Genomic DNA, 22,979 nt, shown 5'->3' with positions numbered 1-22,979 from the left:
GCTGTCTAAATCCCGTAGCCCCTGTGCGTATATAAGTATGCGTACAGTATGTGTGTGTATGCGCGTGTGTGTTACTGAACCCTGCCAACAATCTCTGAAGCATGAAACGCTGCCTTGCTTCAATTCAAGATGTGTGTGAAGCTCTTCCAGCTCGGAGCGCGCAGGGTGGTACAGCAGCAGCTCACGAGGCTCCAGCCGTCTGAGCACACTCGCAGTAACGCTTGTTGCTTCCAGCACTTAAGACACTTTCTGCCAAATCATCGTCTTTTTTTCCCCCTTTTTTTCAGTACATTTTGATCTTAGTGCACTTCAGAATTTGGGAGCCTCTTGTACGAGCTGCTTCGCTCCAGACCGCAGGAAGTGGATACGCTCAAGGACATGATGGAAGACGTTTTTCATGGAGAAATAAACAAAGCAGAGGCACGTGAGAAACGTGAACAACTTCTAATCTGCTTAGGCAGTGTTTGGGCGAACTCGTGGACCTTTTCATTTTAACCCAGTTGTCACTTCCCCATTCCGCGGAAATGCAATCATAAACCTACAGCCTTGGTCACCAAGACACACTTCATTACAAATCCAAACAGTTACTGGATGTACACTGAAATTGTGGAACTGTGAATATTTGATAAAAATACCCACAGCTCGCTCTGGACGGCCACATCCAGACACCGTTACAGTTTATAAGTCTGCTGACATGTTAGCGCTATCTTACCTCTACAGGGCACTTCCGAATCTCTCTGTCCTTCCCAGAGCACCTGAAGTGCTGAGGCGGAACCGCAGGGGCCGGAACATAAGGAGGTGCGGCATAAAGTGGTGTGTCTGGATGTGGGTGTGGCCTGTGGAGAGGTGAAGAGAACGGGGCCGAGGCCTGAGGAGGCGCACGCCTAGTGATGGACCTCTGTCTCTGTCTCGGTTTCTCCTTCGTCTTTGTGTCTGTCCGTTCTCCGTTCTCTTCACGCTGGCTCCCTGCTTCCTGCGTAGCCACAGTGCCTTTGACCTGCAGGTGATCGGTGGTGGTGTTTCCGTGGAGACGAGCGTTTCGCGCCTGCCGGTTTTGCCGGTGAAGTGGGAGCGAGTACGGCACCCTGCCATAACCGAACTGACCAGGACGTATTTGTCTGTGGGAGGAAAGAAGGAAAGAATTGAAAACGAGAACAACAAAGAAAAAAAGAAAGAGTTAATCCAACAAACTCACCTTCTCACAGACGCTGGATCCCTATTGGCGGAGACTGACCTCCTACTTCCACCTACTCCTCCTCTTCCAGTCCCCTCATTGGCTGGCCATCTGGATCCTCTCCCCGATTGGCCGTACGGATGTGAGGACGAAGAAGATGGCGAACGGTAAATCGAAATGGCTGGCTGATTGGGTGGTGCGACGTCCGGTTGGTAGAGAGGAGGTGCATTATTCTGCAGCTCCTGCCCTACTGATTCAGGTGTGTCTCGATAGAGAGGTAGTCCAGGACTTTGATTGGCTGGAAAAACCCTGTCACCGCCAGGATATGAGTTGGGGTAATAAGGCATGTGAGGTGGACGTAAGGGGGAGTGGTTCGATACACCTGACGGCAGGTAACTCGGTCCACTCCAGGGTTGGGACGGTGGCAAACATTGTCTGCGCCTCTCAGTCACGCCCACTCCACAGCTCTGAGAACATGCCGCCCAGTCACTCCATGGACCCCATACGCCATCCAGCGTCACCACTTCTGTCTGTCGGGGATGTCGACCAGTCACCTGTAACAAACAGAGAGCAAGAGGGATTACATTTGTCTGTCTGTCTGTCTCTCTGTCTTCCTTCTTGTATTGCTGTAAAAGCAAAAAAGATGGCCTGGGGCAATTACAACATGTAGCGCGCACTACAGTAGGTATTAAACAGCTGTGAGCTGGAATGTGCTGGAACTCGCCTACCATCAGGTGTGGCATTGTCCTTGTCTCGACAACGCGGCACATCCAAAACAAATACCATTTTCAGCTCGTCTGCTTGTTTTCTTACTACCGTGTGCCACGTCTTTCCTGTAGCGTTCACTATTTAGCACTCTTCTGTCCTGTTGCTCCATGCTGTCTCACTGATTTGGAAAACTACCACACACTAGTGACGTGTATTCCTTTTGTTTCTATTTCTTTGCTGTAAATGACCAGAATGCCAGTTTAATAAGGGCACATGCTGTACAGTTGGTGCTTAAACATGCATTGTAATTTTATCCATATTGAAATATCTTTCCATATAAGAATAAGACATAAAGGATTTATAGGTGTAGATGAACTTTACGTTTGAACAGAATCACTATAACCTTAATGATATGTTAAAACTAGGTCACTTGGTGCAGCTGTTTATTCCTTGGTAGCCTAACAAAACTTAAATTCAGGCTACAGGGGACTTATCCCATGATCTTTAGAACTGGAACTTAATCCCCGGAATTTTAGCTTAAGGCAACACTTCCTACTACTTCTACTGTAGTCTCACTGTAACGAACCTCACACCCACAGAAATGCATAACAGATACAAGGACAGATTCTCTACACATGTACCACGCATGAGGTTTGTGGTCCAGCTGGAATGGAAATCATAGACAAGATTCTGGTCCTGCTTCAAGAGCCGGTGCTTAATCTGGACCTGTTCCATGAAGCATTTTGTCTTTTCAACACAGAGCCAAGCTGCAATCAGCGATATCAGTCTGGAACCAACAACTGGTGCTATCAGTTCAAGTTAGTTGCATAAAAGGAATGATGAAAAGCTGAACCAGTACTGTAAGGCCAAGAACTTTTGACTCTTAGAACCAAGAACTGTAATGTGATCAAGTGATTCAGCATGTACTATAAATTATTAATTATCCAGTAGCCACAGTGAGCCAAGTGTACTGCTGAGGGATCATAGGACCAGGAACTTTACTCCACAATATCAACAGGAGAATTTAGGACTACACACCTTAGCTTAAGAATTTATGCCCAAGAACGTATTTTAAAAGCAAAAAAATTTAAGATATGAATCACAAGGAAAGCCAATCACAGTCATACTAGTGAAAAAGGGTACGTAGGAAAATGTGGAATGGGTCAGTGGGCCCTAAAATTTGAAGGGCTTAATACTAGGAGAGTTACCACGTAGCTTAAGGCCAAAAATATTAAGCCAGGTACATTAAACACATAAATTAAGGGCCAGGAACCTTAAGTCCAGGAGGCTTTTACTCCAGGAATTGTGGCACAGGATACTTGGCCAAGAACTTTCAGTTTATAAGCTTTAGTACAGAAGCCGAAGCAAGTACCTTTAGTCCAGGAATTTCAGCCATGGAATCACCTATTTAGTAACACCTAATTTAAAAGTTAGGACCTTTAGTATAAAAGTTTTAGTCTAAGTATCAAACCTAACTTTTGGTCTGGTGTCTTTAGTGCAAGAGCCTACGCAAAGGAACTTTAGTCCAGAAGCTTTAGTTCATGACCCTAAACCAAAGACCTTTAGTCCAGTAGCTGTAGTCCAGGAACCTAAGCAAAGGACATTTACATTTAGGCATTTGGCAGACGCTCTTATCCAGAGCGACTTACAATTTTATCTCATTACACATCTGAGCAGTTGAGGGTTAAGGGCCTTGCTCAAGGGCCCAACAGTGGCAACTTGGTGGTTGTGGGGTTTGAATCTGGGATCTTCTGAACCGTAGTCCAATGCCTTAACCACTGAGCTACCCCTGCCTATTTAGTTTAGGAGCTTTAAGAAGTCAAGGTGGTACATTCCAAATGACGAAGCCAAGGATGTTCCGTCTAGGAGCTTTCACAGAGGAACCTAAACAAATGATCTTTAATCAAGAAAATAACTTAATCCATAAATTTTAAAACAATGAGCTTTAGTACAAGACTTTAATCCAAACAACTTCAGTCCAGAAGCTTTAGTCCAGGAATCTAAGACAAGCACCTTTAATAAATTTGCACGAACCTTGGCCAAGTAGCTTCAGTCCAGGAATCTCAAGTAAGTCAAGGACCTAGTCCAAGTGCTTTCGCCTAGAACCTAAACAAATGACCTCCAGTTCAGAAAGGAACATTAGCCATGGAATCTAAGTCAAGAACCTTTAATTCCATAGTTTAAGTCCAGGCCCTTAGACATGATGTTTTAGTCTAGGAATGTAAGCCAAGGACCTTTAGTCTAGGTGTCTTAGCCTAAAAACCTACACCAAGGCCATTTAAACCAGAAGCTTTATTTAAAGCATCTGAGCCAAGAATCTTTAGTACAGGAGATTTAGTCCAGAATGTTAAGCCAAGAAACGTTAGTCTAGTAACTCTGCTTAAAATCATATGCAAAAAGCAATAAGGCATGTATCTCTACTCTTGGGTATCATCATCTATGGTGAGTAGATGCTAAAATAATCAAATATGGACTGCACATAATGTTCCTAAAGCCAAATATAAAACCTGTTAAACCCTCTAGAGTTGTTATTTTATTCTTAAGGATACACCTACAACTGATGACAAAATGGTTCAGCTCTGAAGGCAGGTACTTCGGAAAAGTGCTTTGGTTCCCTGAACAATCACCACTGTGTGAGTGGAGAAGGAACTATTTGTAGTGTAACGTGGTTTGTATTAGTGTGCGACATAATTCTCCAGTGTAGGAAGGGGGGGGGGGTGTAATGGAGGAGGTGTAGGGTGGCATTGGAACACAGCCCAGAAAACTAAGACCCTGGAAACCACAGCAGCAGGAGTTCAAGTGCAATTCTATTTCGCCTTGTTCCTCTCAGATGAACCTGACCCTGACTGTCAGCCCTATTTATAGGTATTTATATATATTTTTTCTATGTTGGAAAAAAAAATAAAATCATGATTAACATTGTTGAAGTTTGGGGTCGGGTCGAGGACACACTCTGTCTTAATCTGCCACTGGACTGCTGCAGCTGCGAGACACGAAATCTCAATTTATTTGATGGTTTATTTAATAGTATATAAAAAATAAAACAGGAGAGACGAATATTAAAGGTTGTCGAGAGCCAGAAAGAGACAGAATGAGAGAGAGAGAGGGAGAGAGAGAGGGAGAGAGAGAGAGGGAGAGTTCCGTGAAATTCCTCCCAGCATAAATAAGGTCCAGACATTTATAGTTACTAAATAAAATAAAAAAGTGGGCGGAGCTAGGAGACGCAATGAAGTTAAACAGACGTGTGTGTTTGTGTGTATGTGTGTGTTTGAGCATGTCATAGTAACACCTATTATAAAAGTTAGGACATGGCTGAGTCACATAACGGATGACACAGAAGCTACACACACACACACACACACACACACACACAATCTTTTCCTGACACACACACAATTTCACCCAGTCCTTCTGCAAACAAAAACCCGCACGCACATGTTCTCTTGAGTAAATACACCTACACTACTGAATTTACACACTACTGAAATTTTACACACACACTCAACACACACACAGGCAGTGAGAAATCACATCAAGGGTCTAAATCTCACAGTGACGGAAAGGGCCACTCAGATTCGCTGTTTCAGGGGGCAGTTACATCGTGCATGTGTGTGTGAGTGTGTGTGCGTGTGTGTGTGTGTGTGTGTGCTTTCACTGGACTCAGCCTTCGGAAGGAATGCAACTATTATACACTTCATTCATAAAGGCCTTGGGACAAATCCACACACACACACACACACACACACACACACACACACACACACACACACACATTATAGCTACACAATAGCTCTCTCTCATATGCCACAGAACACACACTATGTTAGTTAATCCAATATGGTTTAATCTGTTAGTAGCTCACCGCTGCTGTTTCTGTGTGAATTAAATGAATCAGATTTAAAAGAATCAGAGCAGAGTGAGGAGCAGAGAGCAAAAGTTAGGGAATGTTTATGTAATTGTCATCACTTACTGTTTTGTTGGCCTTTTCGACAGCGCTCACACACACTGCGCTCAGCACTGCACTCCATAACACACACCACCTGCACAAAGATAAGCAACACACACACTAAGACATAATAAAGAAAAAAAAGAAGATTTTAACAAAATAAAACAAGAGGGTGAGATTAAAAAGTAATAAAGGAATATCTGTACACTTTTCATTCTTACGGCATAACCCAACACTTTTTATTCCTAACGCACAACCCAACACTTTTTATTCCTAACGCACAACCCAACACTTTTTATTCTTAACGCACAACCCAACACTTTTTATCCCTAACGCACAACCCAACACTTTTTATTCCTAACGCACAACCCAACACTTTTTATTCCTAATGCACAACCCAACACTTTTTATTCCTAACGCACAACCCAACACTTTTTATTCCTAACGCACAACCCAACACTTTTTATTCCTAACGCACAACCCAACACTTTTTATCCCTAACGCACAACCCAACACTTTTTATTCCTAACGCACAACCCAACACTTTTTATTCCTAACGCACAACCCAACACTTTTTATTCCTAACGCACAACCCAACACTTTTTATTCCTAACGCACAACCCAACACTTTTTATTCCTAACGCACAACCCAACACTTTTTATTCTTAACGCACAACCCAACACTTTTTATTCCTAACGCACAACCCAACACTTTTTATTCCTAACGCAAAACCCAACACTTTTTATTCCTAACGCACAACCCAACACTTTTTATTCCTAACGCAAAACCCAACACTTTTTATTCCTAACGCACAACCCAACACTTTTTATTCCTAACGCACAACCCAACACTTTTTATTCTTAACGCACAACCCAACACTTTTTATTCCTAACGCACAACCCAACACTTTTTATTCCTAACGCACAACCCAACAATTTTTATTCCTAACGCACAACTCAACAATTTTTTATTCTTAACGCACAACCCAACACTTTTTATTCCTAACGCACAACCCAACACTTTTTATTCCTAACGCAAAACCCAACACTTTTTATTCCTAACGCACAACTCAACACTTTTTATTCCTAACGCACAACTCAACACTTTTCATTCCTAACGCACAACCCAACACTTTTTATTCCTAACGCACAACCCAACACTTTTTATTCCTAACACACAACCCAACACTTTTCAAGTCAAGTAGGTTTTTATTGTCAGTTCTATTGTCAGTAAAAATCCATTTCTAACGCACAACCGAACACTTTACATTATTAACGCAGAACCGAACACTTTTTACTCCAAAAGCACAACTGAATCCTCTGTTTTTTAACTCCACAATATTTTTTAGTTCTAACATGCAACAAAATACTACTGTTTTATCTTAACACAACTGAATGTGACGTGTGTGACGATGCATGAACAGAACTCTGTGTGTGTTGATCCTTATGTCTAATGGCAGTAATTGTGTTTACAAAGTAGTACATATGCTTTTCATTATTGGTCCAACACACACACACACACACACACATATATATATATATATATATATATATATATATATATATATAAACACACACAAAACTGGAAAACACTATAATACACCTCTAAGGGTCGATTATTAGCTGATGAACTGTTTGCGTTCGCTTTAGTGTATTGTCTTAATAGTTTCAAATTTTGGGACTCTTATCTTTACTCAACTTAACACACACACACACACACACACACACACACACTCTCTCTCTCTCTCTCTCTCTTTAAATTCATCTGTGATTGGCTATCTCGATAATCACTTACTGTCTTCCAGCACTTGTGTAAATGTGGTGTGTGTGTGTGTGTGTGTGTGTCCATCAGTGGTCATGTTCTTGGTCAATAAGAAAAGTAAACTACATTCCGTGTGCTGCCACAAACCAGTTTCTCTCTCTCTCACACACACACAAACACACACACACACACACACACACACACACATAACTGAAGTACAGTAAAATACCATAATGCACTCTAAGGCTCAATAATTACTTAATGAGCTGTTTGTGTTTGCTTCAGTTAGTGTGTGTACTGTCTTATGAGTTCCAGATTTTGTGACTCAACTGAACCTAACACACACACACACACACACACACACATTCTGAATTTATCACTCCTGTCTCTCAGTGTGTGTGTGTGTGTGTGTGTGTGTGTGTCCCACAGTGGTTGTGCTAGGTCAGTAATAACAGTATAAAGTAACAGCACTACATTTTGCGTGCTGCCACAAACCATACACACACACACACACAGACGTCCTCAATTATCTACCACATCGATCACTCCTGTCTCCCAGCCCTTGTGTAAATGTGCTGTGTGTGTGTGTGTGTGTGTGTGTGTGTGTGTGTCCATCAGTGGTCATGTTCTTGGTCAGTAATCACAGTGTACTACATTCCGCGTGCTGCCTCAAACCCCTTTCTCTCTCACACACACACACACACACACACAAACCACACGCGCAGGTCCCCGCTTTATGCGCGAGCCCGTGATTCCAGCGTGAAGCCGCGAGCCCCTCGCGCGAGCCTCAGGTCCGCGCGCTCAAGCCCCCCCCCCGCCCTTTCCCTTCACACACAAAGCGTCTCAGTGGGACTTCACGAGCGCGCGCGCGTGAATTTTCTTCTCCCAGCTCCGCGAGCTCCGGCAGTCCCGAGCGGAGCGCGAGAAACCTGTGCACTTCAGAAACCACCAGTTAACTGTAACTTTGGCGGTGAGGAACACGCGCGTGAGGGCGCGTGCGATAGCGCACAGCGGGTTGTCCATAAAAATAAAAAGAGCACGCGCGAAGTTAAAAACGCACGCGCCGAGACTGCGCAGTCCTGCTCGTAAACTTTAACGACGTCGCAAGCTTTTGATGTTCACCGAACTCACCTGCACGCGCTCCTCATTTCGGTCTCTCGCTCCTTGTGCTTTGATCTCCCGGCGCGTGCGTCCACATTAAAACTCCGCGAGCGACTTTCCCGAAGTGTCTCACCAACTTTCTCTCTCTCTGTCGCCTTCCTCTGTCAACACAGCTACACACACTCTCTCTCTCTCTCTCTCTCTCTCACACACACACACACACACACACACTCTCTCTCTCCCCGGGGTGGGTGGGCGTGCTGTTTTTACTTTTTTGTCCTGATGTGACGTTGGACAGTTTAGGGGGTGTTGTCTCAGAATGGGCGCATGCAAGCACTTGCACCACACACACACACACACACACGGTGCTCATATGGTCGATCACTAAGCAATAACCACATGCGCAACAAAACAAAAATATTTATCACTTGTAAAAACCTTTGGCAGAGCTTCACAGATTGAGAACAGAACAGTTGGTGCTTGTGTGCTGCAGGGTGTTACTGTGACTGCTGCTGTGTTACAGAGCACTGTGATGATGTGTGACAGTGTGGTGTAGGATTCCAGCACGTTACAATCAGTGTTAGTGTGTTATATTCATTATTACAGTGTGTATTACAAGGTCTTACAATGAGTGTTTCCTTGTGTTACAATGTGTTACAGGTTACAATGTTACAGTGAGTGTAAGCGTGTTACAGTGAGTGTGACAGCAGTGGGGCATTGAGTATTTTATTGTTACTATGAGATGTTGTAACCAGTGTCACTTTGTTACATTGAGTATTACCTCATGTTTTACTGTGAGTGTTACAATGTGCTAGTGTGTTACAGGTTTGTTTCAGCGTTATAATGAGTGTTAGTGTGTGATATTGAGTATTCCTGTGGGTATTACAAGGTCTCACAATGTCCTTGTGTTACAGTGCATTACAGGGTAAAATGTTACTGAGTGTTAGTGTGTTACAATGTGGTAAAATACATTACAGTGGATTACAGTAGTGTTAGTCAGGTAAAACATCACAGGGATTCAGCCCTACACTGCCCCCTACTGGATGCAGAAATCAATCCTCCAATTACACATAACAGGCTTCAGGTATCAATCTTTTAGGACAGTTATGTTTAATTGGTTTGTGTAAAATTTACAAACACTTTAGAAAAGCTGATGTTATGTGTATTGTGTGGGTATGTATGAAAATAGTATTCCGGACATGGCTTATTTAGTGACACCCATAAAAGATCAGAAGGCTTTCTTTCTTCCTTTTTCAAAAAAAGAAAATCTTTGTTAATATCAATCCAATAAAATAACAGTAATAACAATAAAAAGTATTTATTTTTTTTAACTTAAAGAAGTGTTTAGTTCTTTAGGCCCTGAGCTAGTGACCTGGCATGAGGATGAGTTTCTTCTAAGTCACTCTGTATAAGAGCATCCGCTAAACACTGTGAACATAATATAACTAAACACTTAAACATATTAATCACAAATTTACACACACTGAGGCATTAATTAATTAATTTTTAATTTTTTTTAAAATAATAATGTATAGCACGAGCCTTTGTAGGGTCTTGAGGAAACGTTTATGTCCAATAGGCTCGTTGAATTTGATCATCTGATTAAGCTGATGTGGCTACATCAGATGTAGAAACAGCATAGGAGAGAAAATTATTTGTGTGCCGTTGGAGTGTAAATATAAAAATGGTGACCAAAAGTAAAGAAAGAAGAAAAAGACAAATTTGTGCACCGCATAGTGACTGAGCGAAAAATACAGAAAATTAGTCAAATGGACAAAGAAATATCATCCAATATCATGGATAGACATTTCTGTTTCTTTTTTAGTTGTTTCAGTGACAAAATAATTATATACTCATTTTGAGAGTTCTACGTTCCTGTGACATCATTCTCATGTTCCTGTAATAGTAAAATAAAACATTATAAATGTAATGACAACTTTTGTTCTACCCGACACATCCGAAAACCCAAATACACGGTTGGAAGTGTGAAGCTTCCTTATTAACACACACCAGCAAGGCGCACACACACACACACACACACACACACACACACACACACACACACACACACTACTGTATATTGCCAAAAGTTGCTTTAGAGAACATTGCATAGAGAGCTTCATGGAGTGGGTTTCCATGGCTGAGCAGCTGCGTCCAAGCCTTACATCACCAAGAGAAAGGCAAAGCATCAGATGCAGTGGTGTAGAGCACACTGTCACTGAACTCTAGAGCAGCGAAGACATGTTTTCTGGAGGGGCGAATCACGGCTCTCTGTCTGGCAATCCGAGGATGGATAGGATCAAGAATAAGTTCATCAGAGGGACAACCCATGTTAGATGTTTTGGAGATAAAGTCAGAGGGGCCAAATTAAGGTGGTTCAGAGGAGAGATGGTGAATATATCGGTAGAGGGATGCTGAGGTTGGAACTGCCAGGCAGGAGGTCTAAAGGAAGACCAAAGAGAAGATTTATGGATGCAGTGAGAGAGGACATGAAGTTAGTTGGTGTGAGAGAAAAGGATGCAGAGGATAGGGTTAGATGGGGGCAGATGATTCGCTGTGGCGACCCCTGAAAGGGAACAGATGAAAGATTATACAGTGAAACCTCGGATTACGAGCTTAATTCGTTCGGACAGCAGGGTCGTATTCCAATACACTCGTAAACCAAATTTACTTTTCCCATAGGAAATAATGGAAACTTAAATTATTTGTTCTACAGCCCAAAAAAAATAAATACATAAATATAATTAATACAAAATATAAAGTAAAAATAAAACAAATTAACCTGTACTTTACCTTAAAAAAATGTAAAAATAAATCCCGACAGATTGTGCACGCAGGGTGGGTGTGCGCGCACACACACACACACACACACATTAACGGAGAGACCGTTTTTAAAACCATTTAAAAATTAGCAAGGAACATCGCTAGTCACACTTGCGTGAGCGCATACTAACAGTATCACTACTGTAAAGTAAAACAACAACAACAACAACCCAAAAAAAATTAAACAGCTCCTCACCTTTGAAAACAGTCGTGACAGAGAAGAGTTTGTGTGTTTGTTTGGCAACCGTGTGCGTGTGTATTTTCACCCAGCAGGAGAGACGATTACCTACAATTCCGCTGCAAGAGAGAGAAAAACCGTTGGCTTACTTGTGATGACATGACGCTTGGTGTCAAAACAAGAAGCGCATGCGTGAAACATGATACTCGGTGCTTGTAAACTAAGACAATGCCTGTTTTTCAAGTAAAAAATGATTAAATATGGTTGCTCGTCTTGCGGAACACTCGTAAACTGTGTTACTCGTAATTCAAGGTTCCATTGTATATATATATATATATATATATATATATATATATATATATATATATATATTAATCTGTCATATGGTTAAATAAATGATACTGTTTGGTGGGAGGAAAGTGTCACGTTTCTCTCTTTGCCATTTCCAGGATATACTGTACATACAGAGCTGTGAAACATAATACTGCAGCACGCGCGTGTGTGTGTGTGTGTGTGTGTGTGTGAGAGAGAGAGAGAGAGAGAGAGAGGAGAATTCCTGTGTGCCATCATAACCACAGTTAGAGATAAGCCCTTCATTTAACACATTCCGTTAATGTGACCGTGTGAGACAGGAAGGGCGGAGTGACCAACTCATTTAATGATGTGGAACATCCATCAGACAAGTTAGTTCCTGCTCTCACTTACGCTATCGCAGCTAATTACACACAACCATCCCCTCACCAGCTTCTCTCTCTCTCTCTCTCTCCCTCTCTCTCTTTGCTGTATTATACATCAAAGGCGACTCCTTCCATAACTGTGAAATAATGTCCACGAAGAGAAAATTAATCAACTACTTCTGACCAATCAGAATGGAGACCTCAACATTCAGCAGTAGTGCTCTGTAGTGTAAACGTGGTGGAGTGTTACCGTGACAACAAGCCTAAATAACACTGCAGGTCAGGACTATATTTGCTCTGTGTTTATACACTGATAAACGTGGGAGCGGGAGACCGCTCTATCACTTTTTTTTCTTAATCTGGTAAGAGGCCATGCAGACACAGACAGGACCAGACCTGCCAAAAATATCCTCGATTATTTTTATTAACACACAAACACTACAATACTGACTCATACACACTTTCTACACACTACTGTAAGACTAGAGAGAGAGAGAGAGAGAGAGAGAGGGGGGGGGGAGAGAGTGATAGAAGAGGGACAGATGAAAAATTGAGATGGGGTAGATTAAGAGTGAAGGAGAAAAATTACACCAGAAAAATAGAAACAGAAAATCTAAAAAACTGAGAATGGAACAGACAAGAAAAGGAAAAAAAGAAAACAATTTTTTTTTTTTTTAGAAAAAAGAGACAGTGAGAAAAAGATAAAAGACACTAAAAGTAGAAACTGAAAAATAAATTCCAAAAGAAAGAAAGAAGCAGAAAATATTCATAAATGATTATTAATAATTAATAAAAAAAAATAAAATAAAAAAAAGAGGAAGATAAAAATAAATAAATAGAATAACCTGAGAAAGACTGGAAATAAAACAAAAGAGTAAGAGAAAAACAATAAGGAAAGAAGTAATGAAAAAATGTATAAAAGAGAAAAAAAGCTGCAGTGTAATGGAGGACAGGAAGAAGAAAGGGCAGAATGAAGTCCCTCATTTCTTTGATTGAGGATAAACATTGTCACCTCAACATCAATCAGTTTTTATCCCTGGGCCTCGACACACACACACACACACACACACACACACACACACACACACACCTTTATGAGTGGCTGTAAATGCTCCACCCGGGCCTGGGGGGTCCTGTGTGTGTGTTTGGGGGGGAGGGGGGGGGGGCTTGGGGGGGGGGTTGGGGGGGTTTTGTATCTCCCATGACATCAGGTCTTCTTTGTCTTTGGGCTGTTCCCTTTCAGGGGCGAATCATCTGCCTCCATCTAACCCTCTCCTCTGCATCCTCTTCTCTCACACCAACTAACTTCATGTCCTCTCTCACTGCATCCATAAATCTCCTCTTTGGTCTTCCTCTAGACCTCCTGCCTGGCAGTTCCAACCTCAGCATCCTTCTACCGATATATTCACCATCTCTCCTCTGAACATGTCATGACATCACATCAGTGTGCTACCTAATCCCCTAATTAGAGCTGTGTGTGTGTGTGTGTGTGTGTGTGTGTGTGTGTTTTAATGATTGTGTGTGGATATTTTCTAAAATTATTCATTATTCACACACACACACACACACACACACACACACACACACACACACACACACACACACACACACTTGTCTCTCACTAAACATAGTTCTGTTTTTTAACGTGCCACCATTCTTCTGTTGAGAGTGAGACAGAGCGAGTGTGTGTGTGTTCAGTAGTGCGTCAGTGTGATTTTTAGTAGTGGAAAAAGACACACACACATCCACTGACGTCCACACACATGCACACACATGCAGACACAAAGAGGAAAAAGAGAGGGAAATAAAAAGAACTGGGGTGGAGGTGTGAAAAAAGAGATCTTTAAGTAAACAGAGAGAGAGAGTGTGCGTGTGTGTGTGTAAAATAGAGAGAGAGAGAGAGAGAGAGAGAGAGAGAGAGAGAGGTGGAAGGAGAGTAATAGAAAAGGTAAAGTTTAATATATGAATTTGAGTGTTGAAAGATACCAGGCGAGAAAGTTAACTAAAAGAGAAAAAGGAGGACAAACAAGAACAACTGACAAAGAAAAACAGAAAATGTGCCAAATATAAAAAGAAAAAAAAAAAGTAATAAAGGAGCGAGTCAGAGAGATTGTTGGGACAGGAGAGAGAAAGTTGAATACTTCAGTTGTTGAAAGAAAGCAGGAGGAAAACGTAACTAGACAGAGTGAAAGCAGAACAGCTGGCTACAGACGGAGAGAGAAAAAAAGAGGGAGAAGAATGAAGGGAGAGAGGAGGAGGGAGAGGGGCTGGGGGGGGTTCAACTGTAATCGTTAACAACACTGTGCTACCACATGTTCATTACACTACACTACACTACACAACATCACACTACACAACATTATCCCATACACTACACAACATTACACTACACAACATTACACTACACAACACAACATTATCCTATACACTACACAACATTACACTACACAACACAACATTATCCTACACTACACAACATCACACTACACTACTCAACATTACACTACACAACATTACCCTGCACTACACAACATTACCCTGCACTACACAACATTATCCTATACACTACACAACATTATCCTATACACTACACAAAATTATCCTATACACTACACAACATTACACTACACAACACAACATTATCCTACACTACACAACATTACACTACACAACATTACCCTGCAATATGAAAACATTACACTACACTACTCAACATTACACTACACAACATTACCCTGCACTACACAACATTATCCTATACACTACACAACATCACACTACACAACATTATCCCATACACTACACAACATTACACTACACAACATTACACTACACAACACAACATTATCCTATACACTACACAACATTACACTACACAACACAACATTATCCTACACTACACAACATCACACTACACTACTCAACATTACACTACACAACATTACCCTGCACTACACAACATTACCCTGCACTACACAACATTATCCTATACACTACACAACATTATCCTATACACTACACAAAATTATCCTATACACTACACAACATTACACTACACAACACAACATTATCCTACACTACACAACATTACACTACACAACATTACCCTGCAATATGAAAACATTACACTACACTACTCAACATTACACTACACAACATTACCCTGCACTACACAACATTATCCTATACACTACACAACATCACACTACACAACATTATCCCATACACTACACAACATTACACTACACAACATTACACTACACAACACAACATTATCCTACACTACACAACATTACACTACACTACTCAACATTACACTACACAACATTACCCTGCACTACACAACATTATCCTATACACTACACAACATTACCCTACACTACCCAACATTATCCTATACACTACACAAAATTATCCTATACACTACACAACATTATCCTATACACTACACAACATTACACTACACAACACAACATTATCCTATACACTACACAACATTACACTACACAACACAACATTATCCTACACTACACAACATTACACTATACAACATTACCCTGCACTACAAAAACATTACACTACACTACTCAACATTACACTACACAACATTACCCTGCACTACACAACATTATCCTATACACTACACAACATCACACTACACAACATTATCCCATACACTACACAACATTATCCTATACACTACACAACATTACCCTACACTACCCAACAATATCCTATACACTACACAAAATTATCCTATACACTACACAACATTATCCTATACACTACACAACATTACCCTACACTACCCAACATTATCCTATAGACTACACAAAATTATCCTATACACTACACAACATTATCCTATACACTACACAACATTACACTACACAACACAACATTATCCTACACTACACAACATTACACTACACAACATTACCCTGCACTACACATTACACTACACTACTCAACATTACACTACACTACTCAACATTACACTACACAACATTACCCTGCACTACACAACATTATCCTATACACTACACAACATCACACTACACAACATTATCCCATACACTACACAACATTATCCCATACACTACACAACATTACACTACACAACATTACACTACACTACACAACATTGCACTGCACTACACAACTGTACGCCACACTACAGTACATCACATTACAATATTCTAGACTCCAATACACTACACTAAATTAGATCACATTACACTACATTACATTATTCTATACCGCATCACATTACCATATACTAGACAACTTTACACTACACGCTATCACATTTCACTACCCTACCCTACATCACATTACACTACACTACATTATTTTACAATATGGCAGACTACATTACACTACAGTACACTACACTCTATTACATTATAGTCCATCACATTACATTACACTACAATAAATCACATGACTAAATTATACTACTACACTACATTACACCACATCACATTACACTACAATATGCTAGACTACATTACACTAAACTACACCACACCCCATTACATTACACTACACCCCATTACATTACACTCTATCATATTAGGCTACACTACATCACATGACATGATACTACATTACATTACAATATGCCAAACTACATTATGCTAAACTACACCCCGTCACATTACACTCCATCACATTACATTACACATCACATTACATTACAATTTGCTGGACTACATTATACTACACTACACCCCATCACATTACACTACCCTACATTACATTACATTACTCTACATTGCATCAGATTACACAACACTCCATCACATTACTGTACACTACACTACATCACTTTATATTATACTACGCCACATCATATTACAATATACACTACTCTAAATAGGTGTAGGCTACATTACATTACACTACAGCACACTACATCACATTGCAATATACACTGCCCTGCCAAAAAAGTTGCCATTTCAGAAGTGTAAAGTTATTGGGCTGCATCAAGCAAAGCAAACAACTAAGGTGCTTTACTGGAATTGGGTCAAGAACCCGTCAACACATTGTGAGATAGTGCTGAACTGCCAACTTGGTGAGAGAATTGTGGTTGGAAAAATCATGAATGAAGATCACTTAAACACTTGGTGAAGTTGAATAGGGGGGGAAATCAACAGTAAAAACCATGTAAAAAGTATGTTTTAATAGTAAAAGTAAGCCTTTCCACACACACACACACACACACACACACACACACACACACACACACACAACGTGGCAAGAACTATTAGAACTAAACAGCTGTTTATCCTTAAGAAAACCATTTATTAGTGAGACTCATCAGAAAAAAAGGTTTTAGTTTCCTAGGGAGCATAAAGATTGGACCATGGCCTGATGAGTCCAGACTGATCCTATTCCAGAGTGATGGGCGTGTCAGGGTAAGAACATTAAGTGATGCACCCATCATGCATAGTGTCCACTGTACAAGCCTCTGGAGACAGTGTTATGATCTGGGGTTGATCAGTTACTCAGGTCTAGACTCAGTAACGTTATGGGGCAATAAAATGAAGTCAGCTGATGACCTGAATGTACTGAATCTTTGGTGGTTTTCCTGCCTGATGGCACGGGACATATTCCAGGACTCGGAGCACGAGGAGTCATTTACACACATTAACCAGACATCACAGTGTGTGTGTGTAATCAAAGCTATAAGGTGATTAAATAAAATCTTACTGTGTGAGACTTTTGTTTTGGCCACTACAGTACAATATAACATGTGACACTACACTACACTGAAACATGAGAGAGAGAGAGAGAGAGAGAGAGAGGGTGGAATGATGGCTCAGAGTCAGCTGAAGTCAATATTTGTCTTATTTCTCTGATAGCTCAAAGATTTTGGGTGAAAGGGAACTGTGTGTTCTCATGTTGTAGAGAAAGTGAGCAAAAAAGAAAGAAAGCTTAAAACACGGAGCAGAAGAGACAACAAGAAAGGTAGAATGAAAAAAAAAAAGAGAAAAAAAGGAAAAAAGTAGAAGCATGAAATAAAGAAAGGAAACAATTTTAACCTGTTTATTATTCTTACATAAATAGGTGACACAATAATAATAATAATAATAATAATAATAACAACAACAATAATGATAATAATAATAATAACAAATAATATCGTTTCTTTTTAAAAGTTCCTTTTTTCTTTCCATAACTTCTACCTCACTCACTTTTCTTCTTTTTTATCATCATTTCTTCCTTTATTATCTTTCTCTATCTGATTTTTAAATCCACACCTTTTCTTTTCCTTTATTGCATGTTTATTGTTTCTTCCATTTTTCTTTCCTTTTTTATTTTGTTGTTAGTTTTTTTCATAGCTTTCTTCTTTTTTCCCCCCTGATTTAATAAAAGACCCTCTGTACCGCACATGGCCAATCAGGGTGCACAGAAAGTAGCAGACGTGTAATGTGGTGTAAACACAGTCATTCCGTCAGTGTGATCACGACTCTGGGTTTCTTATGTTTGTTTTTGTTTTCACTGCTCACACGCTCCTGATCGAGTGCCGTCTCTGCACTGATAAACTGGGTTGCTCTCAGCAGGGAGAATGTGCAATGCACAGAGATTCCTCAATTGATGGATCTATATGGAAAAGTCATGAGGTTTGATTTAGTGCAAGTTTAGCCAGGAGTCCAGAAACGGAGCGGGAGAGCGTTTAACACTCAAACAGGAGCAAAACCTGAATATTTAGTATATTCAGTAGGGGTGCTACTCTAGGGTTTACGGTAATTTTCATACATTTTGTCCATAATCAAAGAAAGTAAGAATGAATAAATGAATGAATGAATGAATGGGGAGAGAGGAAAGAAAGAAAAAGGAAAAGAAAGAAAAGAAATTAAAGGAAAAGAGAATGAGAAAATAGTGGAGGGAGAAAGAAAAAAATGGGGAGAGAGGAAAAAAGAAAGAAATAGGGAAAGAACAAAAAGAAGGTAAGAATAAAACAAAAAAGGGAAAGAAAAATGAAAAAACATGTAAAGTGAAGAAAAAGCAAAAGAAAGAAAAACATGTGAAAAGAATACATAAAAGCTGTAGGGAAAATGTGGCGCAAAGACAAACTATGGAAAGAAAGAAAGCACAGATGTATAAAAAATAAAGGAAGGATGGATGGGAAAAAGACGAAAAACAAAGGAGAAAAAAGTATGAAAGACAACAGATTGCGAGGTGATCTGTAGATGATACTTTTGTTTAATCTCAAGCACTAATAAAGTTAAACAAAAAATGCGGAGGGGGAAGGTGGCGATGATGATGATGATGATGATGATTGATGATTTCAGCTTACCAATGATTTCTCACATATGTTTAAAATAGTAAGGTACAATAATAATAGGAAGAAGAGCGAGTATTAGCTCCAGTGATGATCACATGATCATGACTCACAGCAGCTGCTGAGGGTTTGATGGACACGCTGGCTGATCTGAGAGCAGCGCTTATGCGGGATGATTACGAGCTTTGTGTGTGTGCTTTGTGTGTGTGGGGGGGTTGTTGAATGTAGACAGTTGATCAGACGTGGAGCAGCAGCTGGATGGGGCAGCTGTTTGATAAGAGCGATGAGTTGAGAAACGTGATGGAGACCTATGGGAAAAATGTACAGCATCCATGGGAGTGCATTAATTACATTAGCCCAGGAGTTTAACACTAATTTATGACGAAGAATGAAGGGGGAGTGGGGGGTGGACATATGCTGCGAGAGAGGGCTGGGGGCTGGGGTGTGTACAGGACTGTAGTCAGCTTCATATAGAAATTCATTTACTGTATATGCTTAAACATTCCAATAATTTTGTGCATTTACAGGAGGACTGCTACTCTAGGGCTTATGGTAATTTCCTCACCACAGGAGGTCCTGATGCAGTCCAGTTACATTACAAGATGATTTTCCCATATTATCACAGATCTCATTTATTGTACTTAAATTAAAAAGGTTACACACGTCACAAGTGAAGTTTAAAATATTATTTAAAATTTTTTAAGTTTGAAACTTTTTTCTTTCTCCCCATTTTTTCTTTCTTTCCTTTTATTTATTTCCCCTTTTCTTTCTTATTGCTAATCATTTATTTCCCCCCTATTCTTTATTTCTTTCCCTTTTCATTCTTTTTTCTTTCCATTTTTCTTTCTTCCTTTATTCCTTCCTTCCTTCCTTCACACTTCTCATATTTTTCCATTTTTGTTTTTTCTTTCTATTTTTGCCAGGATTAATTTTTTTCATTATCCTTGCATAACACCCCCCCCCCCCCCCCCCAAAAAAAAAAAATACTTTTCTCTCTTTTTTGCATTTTCTCCATCCATCCATCCATCCATCCATCCTTTCTTTTTAATCCGACCTTCCTTTTTCCCTTCGATTTTTCTTTGCTTTAGTGTTAGTTGTTAAGTGGTGACACATCCTAAGTAACACCTACAATCTGATTTTGTCAAAATTCATCCCTGATGAAAATCCTTCCTTAACTACAGCATGTTTAATCAACATCTGTTCTCCTTCGACTGGAAACTCAGATGTCCTGAGAAACCAAAGCAAGTAAACAAACATGAAAACTCACCACAACCTCAAACAATTGTAGATTTGAGGGAAGCACTTTTAAAAGGTATTATTTGTAATATTATGAATCTCCATGCACATCCGGAATAGCGTCACATTACGCGGCTGTTTGCCCTCAAGTCCAGAAGCACTAAGAAGTGTTTATAAACACGAGCATAAAGTGCTTATAACACAGGGAGGTCTGAGCCGTCGTATAAACATGGAGAAAGAAGCGCTCGGCTAATGTGTACTAGCATCCAAAACTGGGTGGTGTTCTGGTTTTAATGTTTTTATTTTCAGGTATTTCCTGAGTGATTAAGTCTTCAGCCTAAGATAAAGCACTTCCTGTTTAATGGGTGACAAGTTAACATTATTAACACAGAAACACAGAACCTGTTAAATATTTAGCCAGCTCGGAGGAAGTTCCAATCTGTAGGTGCTGAAAGGATGAGAAAATCCTAAATAACTTTTTTGGTTTGCATTGCTAGTTACAGGTTATACAATTTAAGAGTTGTAATGACAATATAAGTAATAAGCTAAATAGGTTACAATAATAGTTTACTAGCATTACATGCTGTATTTGAAATAAATCTACAATATTGCTTGATTTTAAAACTACAGTAACTAAATTAAAAGTTTCTTATTTTTGCAATAAGTTTATGTTACAAAGCTGTACAAAGTCTTCAGATGTATTTTCAGTTTATAGGGATCACCACATTATGATCATAAAGGGAAGAAAGTATGTAATTTTTCCCACAGGATCTGGATGACTTGCTAATTAGAATTAGAAAGATTTTAATACTACTTTCAATATAGGCTTTACGGTATAAATTGTAATTTCAGCTCGCCATGAGAAATGTTTGATAGCAAGTAGCCTTTTTTGACATTTCTCAGCAAATTATAGTCTTTGTTATAAGTTATCAAAGGAAAAGTTCTAAGATAGATGGATGGACGGATGGATAGATAGATAGATACTTTATTGATCCAAATAGCTGCAATAGAGACAGTAACACAAAGACAGGTTTGTACACATGATTGCACAATACACATATATGTATATATATATTTATGGTTAAACATAAATAATAAATTCCTAAGTTAAAAGTTTTAATTTAAACATAAATTATAAGTTACTATGTTTAAAGTTGTAATTTCAAAATAAGTTATGTTTATTAAGTTCATTAAGTTTCGGTATTTTTTAATTTCTCTTCTTTGTTTTATTTACCCATTTTTGGAATTTCAGAATTTTTTGTTCAAGTTTGTTTTTATTTTCTATTTTTTACATTAAAATAAGATCCCATAATATCACTATAAAGGTAAAAACTTTATTTTAAACCTTATGCAATTTTAGCTTGTTCTGAATTTCCAGGTGTTACTTTATCATTTACAAGTTTCTAGCTAGACAAATTTCTCTCTGAACATTAGCTAACAATGTTAGTGAGCTACATTAAACAACAGGTAGTTCATTTTTGTCTTCAGGATTAGCTTCTAGTGCTAATGCTCCACCTGCTCCACTAATATCCTCCTTTCACCTAGTTGCCAAAGGAACAAAAAAATCATGGAGTAACCAATAACAGTAAACTCTTAATTCTGTAAGCACAATGATTTGCTGAGGAATGTGTCAATTATGCAGAAAGTGCTGCTGTCTTGCTCTCTGACCTCCCGCCCCCAGCTCTCACGATCCAGTGGCTGTCTGACTAAGTGATACCAAAGTAAAGTTAAGTAAACAACGCATCATTATCGTATCTAAAAGATGTAAATTATCTGTCTGTGAACGTAAAAAAAGAAGATAATTGAAGGAGGATAAATGATAAATTAAATGCCTTAATAGCAGCTACTGTGTGTGTATGTGTGTATGTGTACACGCGGGCATTCACAGACTCAAGTAAAGTAGGGACGTAACTAGGTTTAAAACTGTGGGATTCATTGGAGTTGTAAGCACATAGGTATTGCCCCCAAACCTTGCAAACCTCTTGCCCCCAGCGTTCAATCTGTCCTGGAGCCGAAACTGCATTTCAAAGATATTTGAAATGCAGTTTCGAAAGCTGTTCTGCAGACTTTGCTGATGTGCATC

The 22,979-nt window shown here is 39.7% G+C and overlaps 1 protein-coding gene across 1 annotated transcript in view; it reads right to left on the bottom strand.

Moving 5' to 3' along the window:
- The window catches only part of adamtsl4 (ADAMTS-like 4), a 39,143-nt gene extending 30,242 nt beyond the window's left edge, over positions 1–8,901 (bottom strand). Inside the window, exons 1-4 of the mRNA XM_053494595.1 lie at positions 8,722–8,901; positions 5,853–5,922; positions 1,196–1,728; positions 713–1,118 (exon numbers count right to left, since the gene is read on the bottom strand). Of these exons, the coding sequence (XP_053350570.1) occupies positions 713–1,118; positions 1,196–1,728; positions 5,853–5,922; positions 8,722–8,738 (1,026 nt within the window). The 5' untranslated portion in view covers positions 8,739–8,901. The remainder of the gene's footprint in view (positions 1–712; positions 1,119–1,195; positions 1,729–5,852; positions 5,923–8,721) is intronic.
- Between the last annotated feature and the right edge of the window lie 14,078 nt (positions 8,902–22,979).

The sequence above is a fragment of the Clarias gariepinus genome, chromosome 4 (genome assembly GCF_024256425.1).
Source record: "Clarias gariepinus isolate MV-2021 ecotype Netherlands chromosome 4, CGAR_prim_01v2, whole genome shotgun sequence".
Classification (NCBI taxonomy): domain Eukaryota; kingdom Metazoa; phylum Chordata; class Actinopteri; order Siluriformes; family Clariidae; genus Clarias; species Clarias gariepinus.
The sequence above is the reverse complement of the archived record's forward strand: the minus strand, read 5'-3'. Positions and strand labels throughout refer to the sequence as shown.